Source organism: Neofelis nebulosa, chromosome 9 (assembly GCF_028018385.1).
Source record: "Neofelis nebulosa isolate mNeoNeb1 chromosome 9, mNeoNeb1.pri, whole genome shotgun sequence".
NCBI classification, from domain to species: Eukaryota; Metazoa; Chordata; class Mammalia; order Carnivora; family Felidae; genus Neofelis; species Neofelis nebulosa.
This window is the reverse complement of record NC_080790.1, coordinates 141,174,205-141,193,937: the sequence shown is the minus strand read 5'-3', so window position 1 is coordinate 141,193,937 and position 19,733 is coordinate 141,174,205. Positions and strand designations below refer to the sequence as shown.

The 19,733-nt window shown below is 66.0% G+C and overlaps 3 protein-coding genes across 23 annotated transcripts in view; 1 reads left to right on the top strand and 2 right to left on the bottom strand.

The window, feature by feature from the left end:
* On the top strand, positions 1–7,769 carry ARFRP1 (ADP ribosylation factor related protein 1). Of its 10 annotated transcripts, none has more exons than XM_058686266.1 (8): positions 3–145; positions 703–801; positions 1,019–1,093; positions 1,334–1,416; positions 4,568–4,736; positions 4,948–5,018; positions 5,577–5,693; positions 5,764–7,769. In XM_058686266.1, the coding sequence occupies exons 2-8, from the start codon at positions 709–711 to the stop codon at positions 5,849–5,851; spliced, it is 696 nt and encodes a 231-aa protein (XP_058542249.1). In that variant the 5' UTR covers positions 3–145; positions 703–708; the 3' UTR covers positions 5,852–7,769. The 10 variants fall into 10 exon arrangements, 9 of the variants coding, with proteins under 9 accessions (XP_058542254.1, XP_058542249.1, XP_058542257.1 ...); XR_009249184.1 differs by having other exon boundaries at positions 4–145; positions 1,019–1,106; XM_058686269.1 differs by having other exon boundaries at positions 7–145; positions 4,655–4,736.
* TNFRSF6B (TNF receptor superfamily member 6b) lies at positions 7,710–9,428 on the bottom strand. The gene is made up of 3 exons (XM_058686261.1): positions 8,869–9,428; positions 8,563–8,766; positions 7,710–8,149 (listed from the first exon to the last, which is right to left on the bottom strand). Exons 1-3 carry the CDS (start codon positions 9,299–9,301, stop codon positions 7,866–7,868), a joined length of 921 nt encoding a protein of 306 aa, XP_058542244.1. The 5' UTR covers positions 9,302–9,428; the 3' UTR covers positions 7,710–7,865.
* A 192-nt stretch (positions 9,429–9,620) lies between these two features.
* RTEL1 (regulator of telomere elongation helicase 1) overlaps positions 9,621–19,733 on the bottom strand; it is a 32,553-nt gene continuing 22,440 nt past the window's right edge. For 4 of the 12 annotated variants that reach the window (XM_058686242.1, XM_058686241.1, XM_058686240.1 and 1 more), the window contains 20 exons: positions 17,711–17,843; positions 17,494–17,607; positions 17,367–17,407; positions 17,126–17,211; positions 16,871–16,948; positions 16,442–16,519; positions 15,859–16,005; positions 15,663–15,778; positions 15,395–15,518; positions 15,157–15,304; positions 14,785–14,942; positions 14,093–14,248; positions 12,601–12,802; positions 12,266–12,406; positions 11,591–11,707; positions 11,172–11,408; positions 10,922–11,083; positions 10,645–10,799; positions 10,456–10,556; positions 9,621–10,345 (listed from right to left, as the gene is read on the bottom strand). In XM_058686242.1, coding sequence (XP_058542225.1) covers positions 9,796–10,345; positions 10,456–10,556; positions 10,645–10,799; positions 10,922–11,083; positions 11,172–11,408; positions 11,591–11,707; positions 12,266–12,406; positions 12,601–12,802; positions 14,093–14,248; positions 14,785–14,942; positions 15,157–15,304; positions 15,395–15,518; positions 15,663–15,778; positions 15,859–16,005; positions 16,442–16,519; positions 16,871–16,948; positions 17,126–17,211; positions 17,367–17,407; positions 17,494–17,607; positions 17,711–17,843 — 3,044 coding nt within the window. In that variant the 3' untranslated portion in view covers positions 9,621–9,795. The remainder of the gene's footprint in view (positions 10,346–10,455; positions 10,557–10,644; positions 10,800–10,921; positions 11,084–11,171; positions 11,409–11,590; positions 11,708–12,265; positions 12,407–12,600; positions 12,803–14,092; positions 14,249–14,784; positions 14,943–15,156; positions 15,305–15,394; positions 15,519–15,662; positions 15,779–15,858; positions 16,006–16,441; positions 16,520–16,870; positions 16,949–17,125; positions 17,212–17,366; positions 17,408–17,493; positions 17,608–17,710; positions 17,844–19,733) is intronic. The other 8 variants (XM_058686243.1, XM_058686244.1, XM_058686247.1 and 5 more) reach the window with 8 other exon arrangements.

Genomic DNA, 19,733 nt, shown 5'->3' with positions numbered 1-19,733 from the left:
AGGCGCGCGGGGGCCGCCGGGACGGCTCCGCCCGCCCCGAGCCGCCGGCCTGCCTCCCGTCGGGCGCCGCGCGAGGTCAGCGCGGGGTCAGCGCGGGTCTGCGGGGTCAGGCGCGCGGCGGTTCCGCGGCCCGGACGGGCGCGAGGTAGGCCGCGGGGCTGGTTGCCGCCCGCCCGGGCCCGAGGGCGCGGCGGGGACTCACGGTCGGCGTGTCGGCCGGCCCGCGAGCCCGAGACCCGGTGTCGGAGCTGCGCGGCGGAGGTCGGGGGCGTGGGGCCCGGGCGGCCTCCCCCCCTGCGGTCGTTCCGCGCCACCTGCCGGCCGTGCGGCCTCTCGGGGGCCGCCGCCGCCCCGCCATCCCCGCGCGGCCGCCACTTCTGGAGGGCAGGTCCGCACCTGCTGGCTGCCCGGCAGCGCGCCGCCTCCGAGGTGGCCCAGACCGGGGGCGGGGCGTCCTAGGGCTCGGGGGAGCCTGACGTCACCGCCGGGACGCAGACCGGGACCGGACCTGTCTTCTGAGGACCGAGTGCCGGGGAGGGGGAGGGGGGCGGCGGAGAGCAGGCGGGCGGCGTGGGGAGGGGGGAGGGAGGCCGCCACGGGAGGGGGCGCCGGACTTGGCGAGTGCGGCGGCCGTGCACGGAAGGGGAGGGGTCGGGCCCGGCCGCCGCTCGCCCCGTGTGACGCGTCTCTCCGGGTGCCCAGGGCAGGATGTACACGCTGCTGTCGGGCCTGTACAAGTACATGTTCCAGAAGGACGAGTACTGCATCCTGATCCTGGGCCTGGACAATGCCGGCAAGACGGTGTGTGCCCGTCCCTCTGTCACCACCCCCTCCGTGGTCCTTGTGGTGGTGTACCTGGAGCTGCGTGTTTACTGCCCAGAGTCCTCTCCAGCTGCTTTAGAAACAAAAACACTGTTCTGTTCTGGTTTGTTCTCAAGGAAAAGTCCCAAGAAGGGATGTTTGGGAAATAGACTGGAAAGGATCCCAGTCTTTACCTGCTGTCTGTTTCTCTTGTCAGACGTTCTTGGAGCAGTCAAAAACCCGGTTTAACAAGAACTACAAGGGGATGAGCCTGTCCAAAATCACTACCACCGTGGGTCTGAACAGTAAGGGGGTCCCTCAGGGCTGTGGGTTTGTGGGGCAGACCCCTGAGGATGCTGTGATGTCCGCAGGCCAGCAGGCAGATGGGCAGGGCCATGTGAAGCTTTTATCCCAGTTCACACCGGGCGGATGGTGGGGGAGCACCAGAGTGGCTCGTTCCTCTCCTGGAGCTGGCAGGCGGCACGTCAGGGACCCAGGACACGCAGCCTCATCCGTCTTCTTCTCTCCCCAGTCGGCACTGTGGACGTGGGAAAGGCTCGCCTCATGTTCTGGGATTTGGGGGGCCAGGAAGAGCTGCAGTCTCTGTGGGACAAGGTAAGATAAACGCTGTGTAGGGTCCTTGGCCACGCGCTGCCTGTCCTCAGGCCGTTTCTCCCCCGGTGACACCCCTTGGCTGCTTCCTTTCCTCGTAAGGCCTCAGACTCCCCTTTTTTCTTTGTTGTTGGTAGCTTTGTCACCCACTTTGTTCCCCGGGCTCCCCCCCCCCATCCTATCCCAGCTCCCGAGTCCTTCCCCCAAGAGCAAGGATGTACTTGATTCCCTTTGACCTGGAGATGTTGCTGCTACCACAGGACAAGACGAAAGCTGGCCAGGAAACAGGTGTAGGGGAGGTACGATGACAGCAGGACACTCCGCTTCACCGCTGGGGCTGAGTCCCTCTGCTCGGGCCCTTTCCCTCAGTTGTAGCTTGGAACCTGGTCTCTGTGGTGGCCTCTTCCCCATTAGGGGAGGATGTTTTCACAGGCCTTTAACAGCTGCCTTTTTTCTTGATGAGGTTTTGGGGTGTTTCCAGGGCCCCGGTGCCGTGCTGCTTTTCCCACACACCCCAGCCCCGAGGTCTGTCTTCAGCTCGCCCTGTGCCAGGCACTGGGGTCCAGCAGCGAGCAGGACAGACCTAGCCTCTCCCTTAGGCGGCCCCCTCCTGGTGGATTGGTACAGTGGATTTGGTGCAGCCAATGCGAGGGGCACAGATGTGCCTGCCCCAGTTCCAGGGGCACGGACACGCTCAAATGCACTCTCATTAGTCATCTGTGTCTTTAGAACTAGCATCTAGGTCCTGGTACCCGGTCACCTTTTCCTGGCTTTCCTCTAAAGTGTCTCCTCTGTTCCAACTTCCCTCCAGGAGGCCAGCTTCCGTCCCGTGGCCGGAAGGTCACCAACAGGTTCTCTGGCTGTTTAAGGTCACTGAAGCAGAGTGAAGCCGGGCCTGGTCTTCTGAACCAAGACCCATATCCCTGACACTGTGTCGCAGGCCAAGGTCTCAGGAGCAGACGCTGAGACAGATGTTGGGGCATAGGATGTGTGTTGAGGGCCAGCACCTGAGATGGGAGCTGGGCTAATGCGGGTCTGGGGAGGGGAAGGGCCAGCTCAGGTGGCCGGGCCAGCAGGGAGCCCGGCAGGAGAATTCCTTCCTCACAGCCCTCCCACATCAGGCCAAGCCGACTGGGACTCATACGGCCTCGTGGGTCACCACATGGGCTGCTTGGGGCAGCTATGACTTGGTAAGGTGGCTCTTGGTGGGTTAAAGTAGGTGCCACAGGAACCCACGGGCTCATCCGCTGGGTGCGCTGCCTGCCCCTGGGCTCCTGGACCACGGCCCACCGTGCACCGCTTAGCACTCATGCCCTGAGGTGGGCGTAGCTCTGCCAGGCGGGAAGAGAGAGAGGAGGCTCTGCGGCTGGCAGCGTCCCCCACTCCAGCTACTGCTCCTGCTGACGGTGTGGCTCGTCACAAGAGTCTACGCCCCTGGTCGCTGACCCTACTAGGTTCTTCATGAGCTTTCCGGCCTCCCTGTGGAGCGGGTGCCCTGCCTCCCGCTGATAGTGTCTATCCTCCCCGCCAGCGTGGGGTCTCTGCTGGCCCCTGAACGCGAGTTGTCCAACATGCCCAGGAGACAACCGGGGTTTGTGACTTAGCGGGTCTCTGGCTGGGCCCTAGGGAACGGGGAGCCTCGGTGGTGACCACATCCCCAACCCTATAGGGCCCAGAGCTGTGAGGATGGGCAGCAGGATCCCCTGTGGGTCACCAGGATGGATGGGAAGTAGAGCTCCTGCCACCCCCGCCCCTTCCTAGACACTTGTCCCGGGGCCTGGTCCCCCGCAAAGTCTGACACCTTGGCACTGTGTTGGGGTGGCCATCATTTCGTCCCTGGGTCTGTCCACGTACCAGCCTCGGGCTGCACCCAAACAAGACTGGTGGACTACCCGTGCCTGCCACAGGGGCCCTTCCAGCTTCCCTCCCTCCAGGCCACACCCGAAAGCTCTCCGTCGTGCGGCCACGGGTGACGCTGCCATCAGGGTGCCGTGGGGCGGAGGCAGCCCGCTGTGCCCCCAGTCCTACCCCTGCTCAGCCCCCAGTGCCCAGCTCCATTGCTCCCGGTGCCACCGGCCATCGCCTTACACCCGTCTGCCAGGCCAGGTCGTACGCCCCGAGGGCTGTGAGGGGATTCCCCGGGCTTGCTGTGAACCCCGTGCGGTACCCCTTCCTGCCACGGAGACCTCTGCCGCAGGGCCCGCCAGCTCCCACCTCCCAGCAGCAAGACAGGGCCTGCAGCCCTCACACCACCTAGCACGTACGCTACAGAGGTTCCTGCTTCTGTGTGATTTATGGGCTGCGGGATCCAGAAGGCCACGCGTGTCGGGCTTCCTGTAGCGAGCGTGGATGCTGAAGCCTGTCTCGTGCTGGGGCGGGCACTTTCAGCTTGCCCTCGTTACACCCCGAGAATTCCCCGGAGCTGTCAGGCCTGCGCATCTGTGGGGTCGTCAGCTCGTGGACCGCGAACTGGCACCTGGCGTCCTGTTGCATGTAACGTGCGGGTGTCCCCGGCCTCCGGGCTCTAGTGACAGCTGGGGGCAAAGTGGCGGAGATGCTGCTGTCTGCTTGCCAGACGTGGATGCTTCCGGGTTGTATTTTTCGATTAGGCAGAATGTGGGCTTACCAAACGTGTGGCTGCATCACCCGTGCCCCGCACTCCAAGGGCCCGCCCCCACGCGCCCTGTTTTGTCCATCTGTCGAGATTCCCTTTGCTGCGTGACACTTCCCCAGGCCTGGGCTCTGATGCCGCTGCTGTGTGCGTGCCCGGGCTAACTGCCTCCTGCCCCAGTCCGGCCCGCAGAGCTCAGTGCTGCGGGTCTGGTCCTCGGCGCCGCCCCTCCCTCCCTTTGGTGGTGGCTGTTGCGTGGCTTCCGAGCAGAATGGCCATCGGCTTGCTGTCCACACTGGCACGTGATTTGGCTAGCATCCTTCCTCCCCTTCCAGGGCTGCATGGGAACACCCTATCCTTCCCCCACCCCCTTCCCACCAGCCACCATCAGACCGACGATTGTGGGCGGCTTTCAGGAGCAGATGGTGAAGTGGGGTTTGGGGGCACGGTACCTGGGAAATGACAGTGTTGCCCGAGGTCAACAAGCTGTTCCCAAAGGCCTCCAGGGCCGCCTCGCTCTGCCCTACCTTCTGCCCCCCAAAGGCACCTCGGAAAGGCCTTCCAGTTGGCAGCTGGCCCTGGGGTGGCCAAGTGCCTGTGGCCCAGCACCCCCTTTCTGCCCCTCCCCAGTACTACGCGGAGTGCCACGGTGTCATCTATGTCATCGACTCCACAGATGAGGAGAGGCTGTCCGAGACCAAGCGAGCGTTCGGTGGGTACAGCCCGGCTCGGGGCTGGGGAAATGGTCAGGTCCAGTCTGCCCACCCCAGGTGCCTGGAGCTGGCCCTGGTGGGAGATGGGGCCCACACCAGGTCAGGCAGGGCTGTGGCCAAGAGAGAGCGCACGTGTGTGGAGGGGTGGGTGGGCCCCGGCAGCCACAGGCAGATAAAGGGTGCTCACCGCCCCCTTTCTGCCCACCCCAGAGAAGATGGTCACGAGTGAGGCGCTGGACGGTGTCCCCATCCTGGTGCTGGCCAACAAGCAGGACGTTGAGGTGAGCTCACTACAGCATGCCCACAGGGCAGTCCCCAGCAGAAGCACGTCCCACTGACAGCTGGGACAGGGTGCCTGTCCTGGACCTCCCAGGCCAGGTGTGCTCTAGGTGCACCTGGGCCTCTCGAGGTGCGGGGCACCTTCTCTGCACAGGCAGGTGGGCGGGCAGTATTCCTCTGCCACTGGCGTGGCTGGACATGAAATGCAGAGGCGTCCCAGGGTGAGAGTCAGCTCTGATCTTGGCCTGTCTGCTGCCCTTGGGATCGCCTCAGCCGGCCAGTGGATGCTCAGTGGCAGTCTGTGTGGAGAGGGCTTTGCAGGGCAGTGTCCTGATTCTGCAGCAGAGGCGCTCTAGGGTCAGGGTGCGTCGGAGATGGCTTCCTTCCGCCTGCGGTCCCTTTCCTGCAGCCCTTCCGTGCCACCTGCTCCTCCTCCTGAGACTGCTCGATGCAGGGCCTCTCCTAGGCAGAGAAGCCCTGAGCCCAGCCCCTCCCCACCAAGACCACGTCCTGCCCCAGGAGCAGGACATCTGCAGCGCCTGCGACCTGGCCCCTCACAGCCTCGCCTTCCCCCAGACTTGCCTCTCGATCCCCGACATCAAGACTGCGTTCAGTGATTGCACCTCCAAGATTGGCAGGCGCGACTGCCTGACCCAGGCCTGCTCGGCCCTCACTGGGTGAGTGGGGCTCTCCCTGCCGTGGGCTGGAGGCCGGGCTGGCCCCACCTCATGCTTACTGTCTCCACAGCAAAGGGGTGCGCGAGGGCATTGAGTGGATGGTGAAGTGCGTCGTACGGAACGTGCACCGGCCGCCGCGGCAGAGGGACATCACGTAGGCATGGCTGGTGCCTGCTGGTGCCCACAGCTCACCCCTGAGTGCCCGAGGAGCGCTCCTGCCAGCTCTGAGCCACCAGGCCTGGGGGTCGGGTTTGCTTTGCTCTTGGTTTTTTTCAGTTGCTTTGTTTTCTCTTTAAGACAAGCGTTTCCCTGTGTCCGTAAAAGTGTGGGCATGCAGAGGCTTCTGCTGAGGGGAATCGGGGCAGCAGGGCCAGGCTGGGTGCCACCAGGGGACCCCCACAAGACCCCTGCCAAGCCTGCTGGTGTTGGCGGGCCACCTGGCCCTTTGGAGCCGCCACCCCAGCAGTGTGGCCTGCCTGGCCCAGGGGACGGAGGGGCACCTGTCTGGAAACGAGATGCTCCAGAGCTGCTCTGTGCCGTTCACCCATGGAGGAAGCTGGTGGGGCAAGTGTGTCTGTCCTCAGTCTCCGTCCCGTCTGGGCCTGGAGATGGGTTGGTGGCTGGTGTCATCTTGAGGGAGGAGGGAGACCTGGTCCACTTTGCTGGAGGCCAGCGGGGCCCTGGGTTCTGATGCCTCAGAACAGGGTGGGGGAGATCTGCCTGGGAGGCCCCGTGTCCTCTTCCGCTGGCCTCCCGTCCAGTCAGGGAGGGAGTGGGTGTTCCCTCTAAGCGTGTCTGCCGCTGGCGCAGGACAGCCAGTCACCATTGTGGGGGGCACACCAGCATGGGTGTTCCGAAGGCCAGCTAGGTTCCTGTGGAGCCCAGGCCAGTTGTGGGATGGGCCTTGATTCCCAGTTGGAGGTGAGGGGTGGGGTCCCCGTCAGGTCTGGGGACGGGCTAAAAACCCATTTCCGGGTCTGTGCCTGGAAACTATCCCTCCGGGTGAGGCTGGTCCTTGGGACCCTCACCACATGGCCCCTGTGGGAGCTGGCAAGACCCAGTGGGCCTAGCCCTGGGCAGGAGGCTGATTGGCCAGCACTGGGTGGAGTATGCCAGAAAATGGCAGTCTGAGTCGCTGCTGTCTGTTGTCCCTCCAGAACCCCAGGACTGGGTGGTGGGCTCCCAACTGTCTGGGCACAGTGACCACAGCACGAAGGGCTCCCAGGCTGGACCCAGGGCCTGTTCCTGCTTCCGTGGGAGTGCCAGAGCCAGAACCCTGACCCTGCTACACTACCCTCCCTCCGAGGTGGCAGCCTTGGAGGGCCTACTGAGAAAGGCTGAGTCAGGGCTGGGGGTGGGAATGCAGGTGAGGTGACTCATGGGGGAGTCATAGGCTGTGGGGTCCCACCCCCCCGCTTGGGACCTATCATGGGGATCAGGCGCCAGGCTCCAGGGCTCACGGGAAGGGCTGGGAGTCGGCCAGGTTGTTCTGGAGCACTCCAGCCCTCATCTGAGCCTTCCTGTGGGGAAAAGCCGTGTTTCCCAGAAAGCACATGGGATGCACCCGGCCTAGGGGAGGTCCTTGGCTGGTCCCCTGCGGGGAAATTCCCTGCCTGCAGGGACTGGGTGGAGCTCAAGTGGAGGAGCAGGGTGAAGGGGAAGGGTCTCTTGGCAGCCCAGGTTAGTGTTGGCCAATCCAAGCTGGGTCCTATTCCACAGCAAGAGCCCCTAGACTGGGTAGGACCCTCACGACACTCCCCCCCCCCCCCCCAGCTGTCCTACGCACAAAGCATGACTTGGGGTCATGGGACGAGCCTCAGGGATCTCCACTGTGCCCACAGCCAGAAGGGATGCACCTGCCACCCGCTGGCCCTCTCTGACAGTCCTTCCCACCGAGGGTCTATCCCACTTGGGGTGACCAGCAGCCAGAGGAAGCGTGGGATGCTAGAAAGCCCATGCAGGTGTTTGTTTCCCCACCAGACGTGCCCGCCAGCACCCAGTAGACATGGCACAAAGTTTCATACGATCCGGTTTATAACGGCTTTATAAAAAATAAACTTTGTTACTGTAATGGGACCCCGGTCGGTTGAGCTTACTTTAGTAAGTCACTTTTGGTGTGATGCCCATGTGGGAGCCCCAGCTTGGGAACAGAATAAATAGGGGGCGGGGTGCTCAGCGTGCCCAGAAGCGTGTGCGGACACTGCGCTCCAGCCCAGGCAGCCGGGCTTCGCGCAGGGCCCGCAGCAGCCGCACAGCCAGCGCCCCAGCCTGTGCCTCACGGAGCTCCAGGAGCTGCTGCCTCAGCTTCGGCTGCAGGCCGTTGCGACCCTCCCTGGGTGGCACTGGGCCTTGTACTTCTGGGCCCCTGAGCGCCTGCCACAGCCGCAGGAGCTTCTTGAAGGACCAGTCCTGGAAAGCCACGAAGTCAATGACAGCGCGCTCACACTCCTCGGCTCCTGCGGGGGGGGGGGGGGGGGGGGGGTGTCAGGACCCAGTGGTAGAGGCCTCCGTGTGCTCTGGGTGTGGAGGGGAGGGACACCCAACAAGGGAGAAATCCCTGCCCACTAACAGGTCCAGTGCAGAGGCGGAAGAAAAGGTCAGAGAGCGTGCAGGGGTGGGAAGGGAGATGCGGTTTAAACTCCCTGGGAGTCCGTTTCCCAAGGGGGGTGGGTGGGGGGGTGGTGGCTGGCATGGCCTGCGGAGGCACTGGTGCCACGCCACCACCGCAGGGGACTCCCCAGGTAAGTTTCTGGAGGACCCTCCCAGAGGCTGGATAAACGCTGCATACCTCAGGGCTGGACTCAGGCCTGGGGACAACAGGGACACAGGCTGACCTCCTCTGACTCACGCGCCCCCCTCCCCTGCTCACCTGGCCCCCCTGGCTCCGGGGTGCCGAGTGGGAAGCCGGCGCAGCTAGTGCACAGGGCGTCGTGGGAGGCTGAGCCGGGCACGTTGAGGACGAGGCCCAGGGCCGTGCAGTTGCGGTGGGGCTGGCACTGTTCCGAGCTCGAGCTGCTGGCCGAGAAGGTGCCCGGGGGACACGGCTGGCATTGCGTGTTCTGGCTGGGGGTGCCTGGGGACGAGATGGGGAGGAAGGGGTCAGGGGGAGCCAGGGGGTGCGGTCCTCACCGGTGGCTGAAGTCCCAGGCCGCCGCCCGCCAGCCCGGCCGCGCACCGGGGACAGTCACGCCCGCGCCGGGCGGGCAAGGCGCGTGCTCCAGGCAGAAGCCCGCGTGGGCGAAGAAGCCGGGGCGGCAGCGGCAGGCGCGGTTGTGGGTGGCGTCGCAGGGCCGCGCCTCCTCCTCGCGTTCCCCGCAGATGACGTTGCAGTAGCGGCAGCGCTCCAGGTAGTTCCAGAACTGCGTGTAGTGGCGCGGAGGGCACGCGCCGCACGTCGTGGGGGCGTCCCGACGGCACGGCCGCTGCACGAAGGTGCCCGGGGGGCACTGGCCGCACACCAGCCACTCCCGGGTCTCTGCGTCCCGCCACGGGTAGGTGAGCGCGCCCGCCGTCGCCGCCGCCCCGTGTGCCGCCAGAGCCAACAGTAGGGTGGGCAGCGCCCAAGGCCGGGTCAAGGGCGGCGGTCCCCGCCTCTCCAGTGCCCACATGATAGTCACCGGAGCGGCGGCTCGGCCTCCGGGAGGCCCACGAGCGAGGACACGGGGACGACGCGTCCTACCCTACCTGTCGCCACCCCACAAGCTCGCCCGTCGGAGGCCAGCGCCGGCCTATATGGCCCGGCCTCGCCACGCCCCCGGGGGGAGGGCTCACGACCTCCACGGGGCCGCGCTGCGACCCGACTTTCGGCGACGTCACCGCCCCAAGGCCCCTCCCTCCCCAGGGAGCCCCCTCACCCCGCCCCCCGCCTGGCGCCAGCCTCCTCCGGGCCTTAGTCCAGGGGGCGGTCCTGCGAGGGCCTCCCCAGCACCAGGGGCAGCTCTCTACCCGGGAGCAGGGCTGGCAGCCGGGGTGCAGGCTGGGGATGCCTGGCTCCTCTCTTCTCTGGCCCCAGCCATCTGCCGGTCCACCTGTGAGGACGGAGGCTGAGCCCAGTTGGGACAAAGCGCTCAGCGTGCCCTTTCCCGGACAGGGTGGGACGACCCTACTCAGATGCCCACGTCTTCCTTCCCAGCACCCTCAAACCCCACTGCCAAGTCCAGACCCTACAAACAGCGTCTGGATACGGTATCCGCAACTTTATTAGAGAACCTGTCACCTGATTAAAAGCAGATCCACTGCGCGCGCGCGGCACACACAGGTCCCGGAGAGGAGGGGGCAGAGCGTTTCCCCCACCTTCCAGTCCTGGGCTCAGGCCGCAGCAGCCAAGCGCCTGAAGCTCCACCCACAAACAAGCAGCCAAGGAAAGTTCTGAAGAGGTACCTTTTAGCAGACCCTCCCCAGACCCTAAGGGTACTTCGGGGCTTCTCATAGGCAGGCGTCGATCCTGCTGCCATTTCAGGGGCATCCCCACGGGCACTGGCCTGGCCCGTGACCCGCACCCCGTGAAGGGACAAGTGTCCCAGCTGCGTCTGGGACAGAGGCGGCGTCCGCCTGCCCGAGGGTCTCCAGCCTCACTGGGGCTCTGGCCAGAAGACCTGCGTGATGCTCTGCTTCCTGGCAGGGGCGTGGCAGGCCGGGCAAGTCCTAGAGGCCTGCGGAGATAGGGCAGTGCTGCACAGGCGCCGCCCCCCGCACCCCCCAGCTCCCGGCCCCCCAGGTGGCGGACGCGCAGCGGGCGGGTCCGCAGGGTCCTGCCGCCAACCTGGAGGAGCCGTCGCCAGCAGGCCCGGCAGCGGTGGAAGTTGCAGGAAGGGCACTGGAAAGGGACCGTGTCCTCCGCCCCGCAGCCGGGGCACGCCGAGCCTGCTCCAAGGGGGCCGCTGTGAGCGCCGCTGGCAGCTGCGCCGCCCCCACTGCCCGCACTCCCTGCGGCCCCTCCCAGGAGACCTACCGGACTCGGACGGCGCGTGCCTGTGGGGGGCGCTGGGGGGCTGGCTGGGAGCCCCCGCATCCCCGGCCTGCCTCGGTCTAAGGAAGGCCAAGATCTTGCTCTGGGTCCTCCCGGGTTTGTCCTGTCCTGGGGGGCCTGGAGACACAGGCGCGAGTCTGAAAGGGTGGTTCGGGCTGATCTGCGGCCCACCTTGCTGGGCTGCGTGGGGCTCCGGGGGCACCAGGTGGTCTCCCCCCTGCTCCGCCCCCCCCCGCCCCCCGCCCCCCGCCGCCGCTACCTGGCCTGGAATCACCGTGGGCGAGGTCGGGAGGCACAGTGGGAGTCCCGTCCTGGGGACCCGGCAGCTCAGGGCCCGCGCTCGGGGCGGCTGGGCCCATCAGGTCGGCGCACACCTGCCGGAAGCGCTGCTGGTGGCGAGGTCTCAGGAACGCGCCAAACCCTGTGGGGAGAGCGGTCAGGCCCCGCCCGCAGCGGCCCCCGGCCCGGCCCGGCACACCCCCAGCCCCGCCCCTTCCGCGGCCACTTGCTCTCCAGCAGGCGCAAGTCCTCGGGCCTTGAGGTAGTGAGTGCGGCCGCCACGGCCACCACCTTCTCGAAGTCACCGTCCCGTCTGTAGGCGGTGAGCGCTGCGAGGAGCTGGCTGCAGCCTACGGACCCAAGGGCCTTGCGGACATCGGCCAAGTAGGCGCTCCCCACAGGCGGGCCTTGCTTCTCTGCCCTGGGGGCTCCAGATCCCCCCTCTTTTGGACAGCTGCTGGGGTCTCCTGGTGGGGAGGTGGATTGGATCATGGCGGGGATCTGGGGCCCGAGGGAGCTCCCCTGGCACCCTTCACACCAGCCTGCTCCCTCGCTCTGGGGTTGCAGAGCCAGAACGGCACCCACGCCCCCCCAGGGAGGACACCAGGGCTCTTGTGCTCTGCTTCGAAGCCTCTCTGGGGACTGGTACCTGCCGGGGCCGGTCCGGAGACCAGGTGAGGCCTGCCTTGATTCAGGTGCTGTCCAGGGTCCAGCTGCCCGGCTGCACCCTGGGACAGGGTCAGCTTTGGGTCACACTCCCTCCTTCCTGAAGAAACAGGGACACACAACGAACCACCCAGCTGGTTCCCAAGGGTCTGGAGTGCTCCCTGGGGAGGAGGCAGGTCTGTCCAAGGGGAGACTGACACCTGCCACCCTCCTCTGACCACAGCACGACCCAGGCTTGAGCCCCCACCACAGCCAACTGCTGCCAGGGGACCAGCAGAGACACCCCAGTGGGCACCAAGCCCAGAAAGGAGAGGGGTGACTCTTTTGCCGGAAAGTCCCCTCCTTGGGGCCGAGGGGTCTTCCTAAGCCAGCTCCCCACCCCCCTCCCTGATGCCTATCCTTGGGGAAGTCCCTGCTCGGGGGTGAACTGTTTGCAACTGGGGACACAGGCTCCCAGGCTCTGAGGTGCAGGGCCCACTCCTGGCAGACACAGGTGGGGACAGGGTCCCAGCCTGGGCCATGCATGCTCTGGGGGACACACACCTCACCCTCAGCAGGCCTCCATGGGTGAACAGTCCCACCCACGAGCAGGGAGGCTGGGCCAAGCTAGCATTGCCCACCACCCCGCCCCCCCGGACCCGGGGTGCCGCCCGCTCACCCCTGGGGGCCTGGGCTGACGGAGCGCCCCGCCTCTGAGGAAGGCTGTGCTCAGGCCGGTGGCCGCAGCCATGGCCTGTCCACTGCAGGCAGACCTCCTCAAACTGCTGCTTGTGGTGTGGCCGCACGAACTGGTAGAAGCCTGTTGGAATGGTCCCACCATGCGGCCCCCGCGTGCTGAGCTGGGTGGAGGGCTCTGGGGTCAGGGGCCGTGCACCGGAACCTTTTCTAGGGAGCAGGGACAACCACGGACCCTGGCGCCCGCCCACAAGCCCCCCTCCCCGCCACGGCTGCCGCACTGCCCCCGGGTCGGGGGACCACCGCGGGCCAGGGCACCTTGGAGCAGGCCGTGCTTCTTGGGATCCTCAGCAAAGAGTGGGCCGAGGCAGGCCACCAGAGCCTCAAAGTCGTCAGAGCCCTTGTAGTCCTGCAGGGCCCTGGTGAACATGTCGAAGCTGGCCTGGCTCAGCGCCTGCTTCACGGCCACCATGAACAGCTTGGCTCTGCCCGCCTGTGTACTGGCCACCGGCCCCTCCTGCTGGACACAGGGCCAGGGGCCCCATCAGTCAGGACCCACCCTCCCCCGTTCCAGGGACGCTGGGCTGCTGCTGTGGAGCACAGGAACTGGGAGGGACACCCCAGCTCCAGGGCACGGCTGGCCTGACCCCAGGAGGGAATCCACAAAGACAGCCATGCCCCTTGGAGAGCAGCAGAGGCCAAGTGTAGTTTTGCTTCCCCTGGGTTGGGGGCTCCTACTCCTCAGCCAAGTTCCCTGCGCCCACGCAGCAGCGGACAGCCCCAGCCCGAAGGACGGTCAGCCCACAGCAGAAGGCACTTCTGACCAGATGGGGGACCTAAGACATCACTGTGCCTCACTCGTGCTGCACAGCTCAGGCCCGGACGCTGCCGGGGCTCTCAGCAAGAGAACACGGAAACCAGACAGGAGGGGTCCAGGCTCCCCAGTCTCCGCCCACTCCACCCACTTCCTGACAGCATTAGTTCCCAGACGCCCAGGGAGATGGACAAAGGCAGGTGGTGCAGGGGGCTTTCCAGAGCTTTCCTGGTTCAGAGGGACTCAACTGCCCTTAAATCCTTCATCTGAGGCTGGGAAGGCAGACCCTCCCCACACTCGGGCACGTCAGCACCCACACTTGAGCCAAGGGCTCAGCTAAGGGGGAGCTGACCTGGCTGCCAGCCCCACACCAAACCCGCCCAAAGGGCGAGGGCCCGACGTCTGTCCAGCTGGACCTGTCATACCACCCACAAAGTGGTCTCCAGGAAAGACAAAAGGAAACGAAAGGCCCAAAGCTGACCACAAGTTTGCAGGACTCCCAAGTGTGGAGGAGCCACCCCTGGTGGGAGGGACCCCGTGGGCCCCGGGCAGGGCCGCACTGGCAGGGCCACAGGACCCCATGCCGTTGCTGGGAGCTCTGCGGGGTCTGAAAGGGTGTCAAGGTAAGAAGTTAAAATGCAAAAGAGACCTGGAGCCCATTCAGGCCAGGCCCTGCAAAGATGCTGGGAGGCAGGAGGGAGGCGGGAGGCGGGAGGGGGCCCAAGCCCAAGAGGAGGGCGGGAGGAGGCCCTCGGAGCTGTCAGAATAGGCTCACCCAGTGAAGGTGAGGAGGCTTAAAAGACCCTCCTTTAAACATTCCAGCTGAACAAAGGTTGGGGGTGGGGGGCAGGCCTTGGAGAGCCAAGGGCATGCGGTCAGGCTGTACCCCTGGGAAAGCAGCAGGGAGGCCAGGCCCAGCCACACCTCACACTCCCTGGTCGGCACCGTGCAGCCTGGGGCTCCCACCCGACCCCGTACGTGGGACGCTTCACGTACCCGGCTGCCCACCAGCCTGATCTTCCTTCTGCCTCCTTTCTGCTGCTGTGCAGGCCTCTTCTCACGTGGGAGGGACAGGGTGGAGACATGCGCTGCCTGGGGGGGACACATTGTGGTCCTGGCCACGCCCTCAGAGCCCCCAGGCCCCTTGTGACACTGCAAGGGCCCACAGTGGGAGAGAAGAGGCCTCTCCTCGGTCCGCCCCACCAGCCTCCCCCGTGGCCCGGATGGGAAGGGTACGGAAGGGATGGGGGGAGGGGCCGCCTGCTGTCGCAGCCGGGCTCACCCCAGGCCCCAGGGAGCAGGACTGGGAGGGGAAGGGACTCTGCGGCAAGCAGGGCACGGGGGCTCCAGGTCCGGCCAGAGCTAAGGGCTCCAGCGCAAAGGCTCCAGGTGAGGAGCTGTGTCCCCCCTGCCCATCCCCACCCCCAGCTCAGGCTCCCAGAAAGGGCTGACCTCTGGGGCAGCAGGAGCTGGACTCTGACTGCTCGTGCCAACCCCCAGAGAACCAGCAGGGGCGTGTAGGGCAGCACCAGCTGAGGACTGGGGGCGGGGGCAGGGGGGCGTGCCAGGGATGTGCCGAAACTCAACCACCCGCCTGACCAGGGGGTTTACAGGAGGGAGAGTAGATGTGCCCCAGGCTTGGGAGTGGGGGGTGGGGGGCACGGGTCTGTCTCTGGGGCCTCCCGCACCTCCTCCTCCCCAGGGGAGGCCTTGTCTCCAGGCCCCCCAGCCAGATGCTCGCTGTGTTCCAGGGCTGCCAGCAGCCCCACAGGCCTCTGCCGAGCGAGGGCCAGCTCCCGCCCGTACTCTACACACAGGCTGCTCTCGGCGTCCCTGGTCGGCGACCCTGTGGGAGCACAGATATCAGCAGCAAAGCCCGTGGGAGGAAGGGGGTGACCAGGGGGGGTGGGGGTGGGGACAAGTCAGGTCTGTCCCAGCAACACTCAGGCTCAGACAGGCACTCTGGTCACTGGACCAAGCACACCGGTAGCCAGCGGGAAGCACCCCAGGCCCCCGGCCCGCAGGGCCCCTGCCCAGCCGTGTCCCTCAGGCAAACGCACCCACGGGTCTCCGCCTCAGGCTGGGGACGTGCACGTCCAGACTCTTGGCTTTCCTGGTGGAGAGGGGGCCGGGCGACACGGCCACCATGACAGCACCTTCTCCCTCACCCAGACTTGGGGCAGCGAGTAGCGGGGCCGGCACCGGCATCTGGACAGTCACAGAGAGGTTGGGGTCGCGCACAGACGCTTCCCCTGGGTAGGGCGTGAGGACGCAGCCAGCTGGGCATTAGGAACTCACAGTTTTCTGGGCAACACGGAAGAACTGGGCCACGTCCCGGATGACGTGGCCGAAGCTGTCATACACCTTGACGTGGGGGCGCACCCAGGAGGGCAGCTGGGCTCTGGCATCCGCGTGAGTGAACCTGGCAGGGCGTCGGTTGTCAGACGGGGAGCCCCGCCCACCCCATGGCCCACGGCCCACGGCCCACAGCCCAGGCTCACGCTCGCTGAGGGAAGGACCAGAGCCTAGCTGGCCACCCTCGAGGCTGCGTGGAGAAGAGCCGCACCTGTGGTCACAGAGGAAGATGGCCCCGTAGTCGTGGCGATGCCGGATCACCCGCCCGATGGCCTGGTTCACAGCCCTGGACGCCTGCTGCCGGTACCACTCGTGCCCGGAGAGGAGCTGTTGGGGGGGGGGGGGGGCTCAGTCATGGGCGCTCTAGACCCTCCTCCCCACTCCCACCCAGGCCTGTGGCCTCTCACCTGACCTCCAGGCCCGCTGCGGCCCTTCAACTCGTCCAGGAACTGCATCTTGAGGACCACCCGGGGGTCCATGCGTGGGGGGTACGGCAGGCCCGTGACGATCACACCGCGGCCGTTCGTGTCCGCAAAGTCTAGCCCCTCGCTGGCCTGGGGGCGTGAGTACTCTTTTCCCCGGTCTGCCTTCCCCAAGGGTCTGCCCACGCCCAGGTCCTCACAGCCACGCACGTACGGGTGGGGGGGAGAAGCCTCCCACCCTGAGCCAGGCCCTACCTGGGGTTCACGGCTCCCGGGGCCTCACACTCCCGGAAGCTCCTCCACCCTCCCCACCCGCAGCCAGTGAGGGGCGCTCACTCTCAGTGCCTAGACCCGATGCCCACTGAAGGGCTGTCCAGCCTGGGATGCCAGGGCTGCACCCTCCTCACTCCTGCTTGCTGGACACGGGGCACCAGGGAGGCGGTCGGACCGGCCCATCCCACCGTGTCACAGCCCCCCAGGTCATGAGCCGTGAGCCGCCTCCGACACAAGCACCAGCTGGGGGAAGACAGGCCGGCAGGTGTGGGGCACAGACCCTCAACAGCCTCACCTTCCCCCGGCACACAGCCAGGAAAGTAGCCCCGTTGGACCCGGGGGAGGCGACTCGAGTGTAATAAGCATCCACCACCTGGGAGGAGACACCGGTCAGCTCCTTCCATCCACGGAAGCGAGACCCCAGGTCTCATCCTCTGAGATGAAGGGCTGTCCCAGCTGGGAGGTGGGCGAGCAGAGTTCTAGAAGCTTCCTCATGGCACAGGTTCCCAGGCTGACCCAGAACCTGTTCAATGTTTCCCAGAAAGCATGGGGACCCCAGGGCTGGGGGTAAGGGGGCAGGGGAGGCTTGCTTCGATGACAGCCCCTCAGACTCGAGGGTCTGGGGCCATCATCCCCATGCCCAAACTTCTTAAGAGGTGACCCGTCAGGGCCAGTGGCCAGCCTGGGGCAGCCATGATGGGCAGTGGAGCCCGAGAGCTCAGACCTCTGAGAAGCCACCTTTGCTCCTCGGCTCCACAAATAGAGGCTTCAGGGCCTCCAGCTTCCTGGCAAAGTCACGGGCCTGTGAGGAGAGACAGGGAAAGGGGGTGCCCATCACACCCGTCACATCTGGCAGGCGGAGGGCCACATTGCAGTCACCTCTGCCTTCTCACACAAATGTTCTTGCTCCGGCCCTGCCAGAGCCTTGGCTGTCTGGGGCTCCCCTCCCACCCCCAGGACACACAGAGGAGGGACGTACCCGCCAGAACTCCAGGCTTTTCTCCATGACGGGGTAGGAAGGGAAAAAGACCAGGAGCCCGTGCGGGACCACGCGGGCGATGTTGCCTACAAGTGCCACCGTGGCTACGTCAGCGGGAGTAGGTGCTCAGAGAGGCTGCCAACGATACCCCCTGGGGACAGCAGGCAGGGCAGGGACCCCAGACACCAGGGAGTGGGGTGGGACCTCAGGATGGAGGCCAAAGCTTCCCACGGGCACTCACCTAGCGCCTTGCCGAGGGAGGACAGGCATGCATCAGAAAACCTGCACAAAGCCAAAGGCCCACCATCGCGAGGGTTCCAGCAGGTGGCACACTGCCTGCCCACCTCCTTATCCACCAGGCCCCCTACCGTTTGTCAAAGGCAGAGCTCAGCTGGGCTCCATCGGGGCCTTTGGGGACGATCCCCACCCAGATCTGGTGCTTGTCGATGACGTGTGGGTTCTCCAGGCAGACTGGGAAAGGGCTGGGGCAGCAGGGTGGCCCCCGTGAGGTCCTGAACCCCAGCACCTGGCGGCCCACGGCTGGCCCTGGGACCCCCGCCCCCACAGGGCACAGGGCAGCCTTACATCTGCAGCTCCAGGGCGAAGGAGGACACGGGGGCCAGTGTGCCGCTGGTGAGGATGAGCGTGCGGACGCCCTGGCGGACCAGCTCGCGCATGCTGTGGCCGGGGCTGAAGCACCAGTAGCTCAGCACCTTCCCTGCGAGGGGGAGTGTGAGGCTGGGCGGGACACAGGAGGCCTGCCACAGGCGGCCGCTGGGCCCCGCAGCCCACACGCACACGTCTGAAAACGCGGACCTGCCTGAGCCCTGAGCCGAGGGTCTGGGCCAGGGCCCCTCTTTCCTCCTTCAGGCGTCCTGGGAGCACGGGCGGACCCGGAGCAGGCCCGCAAGGGGAACATACTGGGGGTCCCCTCCAGAAAGGCCAGCCAACCCAACCTAGACTTGCAGACACGGACGTGTGGCTCAGGGCACCGAGAGCAGGCAGGCAGGCTGCCATCACGTGCCCCTGGCTGAAGGGCACACCTGGAAAAGGAAGCAGAACCCAAGCTCTGCTCCAGGAAGAGGAGGGAGGGGCCGTGCTTCCCAGAGGCGGGGTCAGTGCTTCCCTGGAGGGGCGGGGTCGGCGCTTCCCTGGAGGGCGGGGCCAGCGCTTTCCCGGAGGGGACCGTCCCCCGCAGGCAGCGCCAGCGCTGAAGTCACCGGCGACGAGACAGTGGTGTCCGGAAGCAGCCGTTCCTAAAAGTGCCTGCCTCCTACTGGCCCCCAGCTGGGTCTGGAAGCTTAGGAAATTAAACCAGCACCAGCAGAATGACTTTAAATAGCACTCCAAAGTCCACACTAGGTCATGGGTCAGCAGGACTGTTTCCAGAAAAGAACCAGTCCCCTCCTGGGGCCAGAGAAGGTTTTTCCACCTTCAGGTGGGAATCTGGCCCGAGATGGGGGGGAGGAGAGCGGGGGCTGGGTGCTCTGGCCTCTCCCGGCAGGGCCGGCCCTCCCCTTGCTCACGCACATCCTAGCTTCTCGGGAAGGTCAGCAATGAACCAGCTTCCCACAAACGCCCAACTCGGGGCGGCTCTTTCTGAGAATTCACATGAGCTCCGAAGTACACAGGACACAGGGGACGCGACGCCCCGCCCCGCTGGCCGTGGATACCTGCATACCCTGCCCGTGTGTGAGTGCTCCCCCAGGGCGGGGAGGGGGGGCAGGCCCCAGTGCTGGCGCAAACTGCTTCCTGTGACCTCACAACACGCGAGGGTTGCGCTGGTCTCCCTGCCTTTCATGGAAGCTACTTCCTGCTCTGAGAGGCCAGGTGACCCACCGAGGGCACCCTGTGACCCTCCTGCTTGGCGCCAGCCTTGCCCACGGGCCCAGCCCCGCTCTTCCTGCTCGGCTCCGTGGGACGGCTGACAGCGGCATGGAAGGGGGTGTGCCGGCAGGGCTGGGGGCTGGGCCCGGAACACAGGCCACCGGCCATGCTGAGGGGTGACCGGGACAGGACAGTGACCTGACCTTGGGACCCACTGCCCCAGACGTGTCTGGCAAAGCCCACTCCAAAGGCCAGGCCGCCTGGGGTGCTGAACTCTGCCTGGGATTGCCGGGACACTGGCCACCACCAGTGTGGACCACACCACACCACAGGGACACACACCTTGGCCAGGACAGGCCAGCCTAGCCTCACACCAAGAGCCACGGGATGCCTGACACAGACCCCATCCTCAAGAGTCACAAGTGGCCCCGTCTCCAGGACACGTGGAAGCAGGTAAGACCAGTAACAAACCTGGAGAGTGGGACGTGGGATCAGGGTAACAGAGGCAGCACCGGAGGGACCGGAGTGGCCATCACACACGACCCTGGGGTCTGGAGAGTGGCCTCGGCCTGAGCTGGCCCCGCACGTGTCCGCTCGGTGGGACGGCATTAAAGCAGCACACCTGTGCCGACGTGAATGTGCCCAGGTCTCCCCTCCCTGTGGGGTGGGGCACCTGGCTGTGCCTTCGCTCCACGGAAGCCCTTAAGGTGACTCTGGGTAGGCCCTGTGCCGTCGGCCAGCTCTGAGGCCCTTCTGTCTCCACCGGCTCTGTCTGGGTGAG

Coding starts and splice junctions, on each gene's coding strand:
- TNFRSF6B (XM_058686261.1), bottom strand. CDS start 9,301: ATGTGGGCACTGGAGAGGCGGGGACCGCCGCCCTTGACCCGGCCTTGG. Junction 8,767..8,868: donor CGCGGGCGTGACTGTCCCCG/GTGCGCGGCCGG, acceptor TCTCGTCCCCAG/GCACCCCCAGCCAGAACACG. Junction 8,150..8,562: donor CCCGGAGCCAGGGGGGCCAG/GTGAGCAGGGGA, acceptor CCCCCCCCGCAG/GAGCCGAGGAGTGTGAGCGC.
- ARFRP1 (XM_058686266.1), top strand. CDS start 709: ATGTACACGCTGCTGTCGGGCCTGTACAAGTACATGTTCCAGAAGGAC. Junction 1,094..1,333: donor TGTCCAAAATCACTACCACC/GTGGGTCTGAAC, acceptor TTCTCTCCCCAG/TCGGCACTGTGGACGTGGGA. Junction 5,694..5,763: donor GCCTGCTCGGCCCTCACTGG/GTGAGTGGGGCT, acceptor CTGTCTCCACAG/CAAAGGGGTGCGCGAGGGCA.